The following is a 6000-nucleotide window of genomic DNA, read 5'->3' as shown; positions in this document are numbered from 1 at the left end:
CACCTACTGCGAGCCAGGCCTAATCGCCCAACATCAGTGCCTGACCTCACTAATGCTCTTGTGGCTGAATGGAAGAAAGTCCCCGCAGCAATGTTCCAACATCTAGTGGAAAGCCTTCCCAGAAGAGTGGATTTCAAAACGTCACGCCAGGGTAAGCCCTACACGAAACACAGCTCTTATTAAGTGTTACTAAAATCTCCCATGGGAAAAACAAATGGTGGAAGAACTATTGGAAACGTTTCCTTGTTTGACTGCTAGGTTTTATGGGTATTATGACTCATACTGTGGTACTCTATTGCACCTGTCAACTTCTATCAGATCTCCACAAGCATAGAATTACATACAGAATCAAAAGTAATTTAGTAGGATCTACAGTATGTCCACAAGTGCATATGGTGTGGTGTCTAGGGGTCCGTTCCGGATTGGCCAGAAGCTCGCCACCATCTCTATACCTACCATTTAGGGTTCATCATTTGATCTAAAGTCTTGCCCAGTTTGTGAATCTGATTCCATTAAATGTACATTTAATTGCATAAATGCTTTATTAATTCATGCGTCGGTTATTGAATTCTGTCTTGTCATCAAATCTAAAACGCTGGAGTAGAGAGCTGAAAGTAAAATTTTAGCTTTAGAGTCCAAACACATGGAGAAAGTACTGTAAATGGAGTGAATATGGATGGGATGGTTAAATATGTAATTAAATCAGAGGAATCAGCTGCTTCTTGAAAGGTTAAAAGAAATGTCGGCCTTTACCTTGTCAGGTGCGACATCATCATCAACTTAAACATCACATTCAACAACAAGGGTTTAATTTCGTATAAATATATATTTATTTCACTTGAGCAGCATATTATGTAGAGTAACCTTCGGGGGACATCACAAAATAAACTTGTGTGCATTGAGACAGGATAGTCTCTGTGGTTTTCCCCTGTAGTCTGAGGGGGGAGGTTGGGGTTGGCATATCCCTTAGTGGGGGTGGGAGTGTGAGGGCGAGGAGGAAGGCCGGGCCGGGAGTTGGAGCTGGGACTGTGAGGGGGACTGGGGCTGTAGCGGAGGGGACTTGGAGTTCGGGCTGCCCTCCTTGACCTCTGTGTCGAGCTGGGCGGGGCACTCGAGGTGGACGCAGTGGAACACCTGACGGACAGAGAGAGGTTATAGTACATTTTAGTCATTTAGCAGACGCTCTTATCCAGAGCGACTTACAGGAGCAATTAGGGTTAAGTGCCTTGCTCAAGGCCACCGACAGATTTTTCACTTAGTCGGCCCTGGGATTAGAACCAGCGACCTTTCGGTTACTGGCACAACGCTCTTAACCACTAAGCTACCTGCCGCCCCATAGTACAGATAAAAAAAATAAAAAAATACAGTGCTGTGATTTTCATTGTGTTACAAAGACAGTATGTTTACATTTGGTTACATTTAAAGCTATGCATGTTAGATTGTTAAATGCTTTTCTACATGGTTGTGGTCAGACAGCATATTCAAATGACCTGAGAAAGAAAGGCAGGTGTGTTACTTTGTTTGATATTGATGAAAAATTAGGTGGTATGTAGAAGGGAGAAAGGGTGAGAGCAAGAAAGAGAGAGGGGGACGAATGGAAGAGGGAAAAAGAAAATAAGGAAAGAGACAGCTATGGGACACCATTAGGGGTGTGTGAGAGTCATCGAGGTTCAGCTCACTTCCCGAGCCTGCTCGTCTCTCCCCACCTCGTTGGATGTGTTGTGGGTCCCCACGATGCGTACAAAGGAGGCGGGCTGCTTGTCAAACACCAGCGTCTGCCAAGACCTTCAAAACCAAGACAAACAGTGTTGATATTTTGATACTTTTGTCCTGCGAAGAGGATGGACCAATAAATAAATAAAATGTTGATATGTCTATGGTTATGTCCCGATTTGCACCCTATTCCCTACAGGACCTGGTCAAAGGTAGTGCACTATGTAGGAAATAGGATGCCATTTGGGATGCAGCTTGTCATTTTATATTTGACAAAGTGTCCAATTTAATGAGAGCAGAGTAGCTGGAGTTTGAACAAATCTTTGTTCAATCAATGGAAACAAAAAGTTTAGTCGTTAAATATACACTCCCGTTCAAAAGTTTGGGGTCACTTAGAAATTGCCTGTTTTCCATGAAAACATAGATGAAATGAGTTTGAACAGGAAATATAGCTAAATGAATAGGAAATGTAGTCATTGACAACGTTAGAAATAATGATTTTTAATTGAAATAATTGTGTCCTTCAAACTTTGCTTTCGTCAAAGAATCCTCCATTTGCAGCAATTACAGCCTTGTAGACCTTTGGCATTCTAGTTGTCAATTTGTTGATGTAATCTGAAGAGATTTCACCCCATGCTTCCTGAAGCACCTCCCACAAGTTGGATTGCCTTGATGGGCACTTCTTACATACCATACGGTCAAGCTGCTCCCACAACAGCTCAATAGGGTTGCGATCCGGTGACTGTGCTGGCCACTCCATTATATACAGAATACCAGCTGACTACTTCTTCCCTAAATACACTGCTCAAAAAAATAAAGGGAACACTTACACAACACAATGTAACTCCAAGTCAATCACACTTCTGTGAAATCAAACTGTCCACTTAGGAAGCAACACTGATTGACAATACATTTCACATGCTGTTGTGCAAATGGAAGACACAACAGGTGGAAATTATAGGCAATTAGCAAGACACCCCCAATAAAGGACTGGTTTTGCAGTTGGTGACCACAGACCACTTCTCAGTTCTTATGCTTCCTGGCTGATGTTTTGGTCACTTTTGAATGATGGCGGTGCTTTCACTCTAGTGGTAGTATGAGACGGAGTCTACAACCCACACAAGTGGCTCAGATAGTGCAGCTCATCCAGGATGGCACATCAATGCGAGCTGTGGCAAGAAGGTTTGCTGTGTCTGTCAGCGTAGTGTCCAGAGCATGGAGGCGCTACCAGGAGACAGGCCAGTACATCAGGAGACGTGGAGGAGGCCGTAGGAGGGCAACAACCCAGCAGCAGGACTGCTACCTCCGCCTTTGTGCAAGGAGGAGCAGGAGGAGCACTGCCAGAGCCCTGCAAAATGACCTCCAGCAGGCCACAAATGTGTCTGCTCAAACGGTCAGAAACAGACTCCATGAGGGTGGTATGAGGGCCCGATGTCCACAGGTGGGGGTTGTGCTTACAGCCCAACACCGTGCAGGACGTTTGGCATTTGCCAGAGAACACCAAGATTGGCAAATTCGCCACTGGCGCCCTGTGCTCTTCACAGATGAAAGTAGGTTCACACTGAGCACATGTGACAGACGTGACAGAGTCTGGAGACGCCGTGGATAACGTTCTGCTGCCTGCAACATCCTCCAGCATGACCGGTTTGGCGGTGGGTCAGTCATGGTGTGGGGTGGCATTTCTTTGGGGGGCCGCACAGCCCTCCATGTGCTCGCCAGAGGTAGCCTGACTGCCATTAGGTACCGAGATGAGATCCTCAGACCCCTTGTGAGACCATATGCTGGTGCGGTTGGTCCTGGGTTCCTCCTAATGCAAGACAATGCTAGACCTCATGTGGCTGGAGTGTGTCAGCAGTTCCTGCAAGAGGAAGGTATTGATGCTATGGACTGGCCCGCCCGTTCCCCAGACCTGAATCCAATTGAGCACATCTGGGACATCATGTCTCGCTCCATCCACCAACGCCACGTTGCACCACAGACTGTCCAGGAGTTGGCGGATGCTTTAGTCCAGGTCTGGGAGGAGATCCCTCAGGAGACCATCCGCCACCTCATCAGGAGCATGCCCAGGCGTTGTAGGGAGGTCATACAGGCACGTGGAGGCCACACACACTACTGAGCCTCATTTTAACTTGTTTTAAGGACATTACATCAAAGTTGGATCAGCCTGTAGTGTGGTTTTCCACTTTAATTTTGAGGGTGACTCCAAATCCAGACCTCCATGGGTTGATACATTTGATTTCCATTGATAATTTTTGTGTGATTTTGTTGTCAGCACATTCAACTATGTAAAGAAAAAAGTATTTAATAAGATTATTTCATTCATTCAGATCTAGGATGTGTTATTTTAGTGTTCCTTAATTTTTTTGAGCAGTGTAGTTCTTGCATAGTTTGGAGCTGTGCTTTGGGTCATTGTCCTGTTGTAGGAGGAAATTGGCTCCAATCAAGCGCCGTCCACAGGGTATGGCATGGCATTGCAAAACGGAGTGATAGACTTCCTTCTTCAAGATCCCTTTTATCCTGTACAAACCTCCCACTTCACCACCACCAAAGCACCCCCCAGACCATCACATTGCCTCCACCATGCTTGACAGATGGGATCAAGCACTCCTCCAGCATCTTTTCATTTGGTATGCGTCTCACAAATGTTATTCGTTGTGATCCGAACACCTCAAACTTCGATTTGTCTGTCCATAACACTTTTTTTTCCAATCTTCCTCTGTCCAGTGTTTGTGTTCTTTTGCCCATCTTTTCTTTTTATTGGTCTGAGATATGGCTTTTTCTTTGCAACTCTTCCTAGAAGGTCTGCATCCCGGAGTCGCCTCTTCACTGTTGACGTTGAGACTGGTGTTTTGCGGGTGAGGCGTCTGTTTCTCAAACTAGACACTAATGTATTTGTCCTCTTGCTCAGTTGTGCACCGGGGCCTCCCACTCTTTCTATTCTGGTTAGAGCTAGTTTGCGCTGTTCTATGAAGGGAGTATTACACAGCGTTGTACGAGATCTTCAGTTTCTTGGCAATTTCTCGCATGGAATAGCCTTCATTTCTCAGAACAAGAATAGACTGACGAGTTTCAGAAGAAAGTTATTCGTTTCTGGCCATTTTGAGCCTGTAATCGAACCCACAATTGCTGATGCTCCAGATACTCAACTAGTCTCAAGAAGGCCAGTTTTATTGCTTCTTTAATCAGCACAACAGTTTTCTGCTGTGATAACATAATTGCAAAAGGGTTTTCTAACGATCAATTAGCCTTTTAAAATTATCAACTTGGATTAGCAAACACAACGTGCCATTGGAACACAGGACTGATGGTTGCTGATAATGGGCCTCTGTACGCCCTATGTATAGATATAGATATTCAATTTTATTTATTTTTATCAGCCGTTTCCAGCTACAATAGCCATTTACAACATTAACAATGTCTACACTGGATTTCTGATCAATTTGATGTTATTTTACTGGACAAAAAATTGCTTTTCTTTCTAAAACAAGGACATTTCTAAGTAAACCAAAACTTTTGAACGGTAGTGTATATCAGTGACTGACTCATCGTTGTCTTTTCTTGTTACATTCTAGAGTAATTGTATGACCAACAGATCTTTAGTTTGATCGATGGAAACAAACATGGTCATAAAAACTTAAGTGACTGTCTTTTCTTTTTTAAGGCCAATCTAAAATTGTTAGATAGTATGCTACTCCTGCAACATTTAAGTAGTTGTAGAGCAACCAAAACCTTGACAGTCAAAAAGGTAGGCTTGTGATGATACCAGTATCAAGGAAACCAAAGAGGTCATAAGAAAATAAAAAACATGAAGCAGATTTAATTTCTTGAGGAAAGCAGACCTAATGTTCGAAACTAACATCATGTTGAGTCACATTTGTTTACTTTCCAAGCTATAGCACATACCATTTGACATAAAGCAGGTTTTTAAAAGGACCAAATAGTTTGGTCTGCTTCAAGTTCTTTTTTTGGTAACGAGATACTGGTATCTTCACAACCCTATAAAAAAGGCTCCATTATTTTTTATTGTCCATGTTTCCCTACAGTGTAAACTTACAATTTACAGTTGTCCACAAAAAAAACATAACAGTAAGCAAATAACAGAGAGAAAGACAGGAGAAGACTACATTGAAACAGGGGGATTCGCATTCTCACCTGCAAGCCACTTTGGTACGGTCCACCACCTTGGTCCACTGCTGCTGGTTGGTGGACAGCTCGATATAGTAACTGTAATTGCGGTTATCACAGTCCCAGAGCAGCAGTCTGTCCAGAAACACACACAACAAACCA

The 6000-nt window shown here is 43.7% G+C and overlaps 1 protein-coding gene across 8 annotated transcripts in view; it reads right to left on the bottom strand.

Moving 5' to 3' along the window:
• Positions 1 to 806: 806 nt before the first annotated feature.
• LOC121539669 (BTB/POZ domain-containing protein 9-like) overlaps positions 807 to 6000 on the bottom strand; it is a 29239-nt gene continuing 24045 nt past the window's right edge. For 7 of the 8 annotated variants that reach the window (XM_045210575.1, XM_045210577.1, XM_045210579.1 and 4 more), the window contains 3 exons: positions 5866 to 5973; positions 1680 to 1785; positions 807 to 1134 (listed from right to left, as the gene is read on the bottom strand). In XM_045210575.1, coding sequence (XP_045066510.1) covers positions 967 to 1134; positions 1680 to 1785; positions 5866 to 5973 — 382 coding nt within the window. In that variant the 3' untranslated portion in view covers positions 807 to 966. The remainder of the gene's footprint in view (positions 1135 to 1679; positions 1786 to 5865; positions 5974 to 6000) is intronic. The other variant, XM_045210578.1, reaches the window with a different exon arrangement.

This window comes from Coregonus clupeaformis, chromosome 34 (assembly GCF_020615455.1).
Source record: "Coregonus clupeaformis isolate EN_2021a chromosome 34, ASM2061545v1, whole genome shotgun sequence".
Classification (NCBI taxonomy): domain Eukaryota; kingdom Metazoa; phylum Chordata; class Actinopteri; order Salmoniformes; family Salmonidae; genus Coregonus; species Coregonus clupeaformis.
Note: the sequence above shows the minus strand (reverse complement) of the source record. Positions and strands in the feature narration are given on the sequence as shown.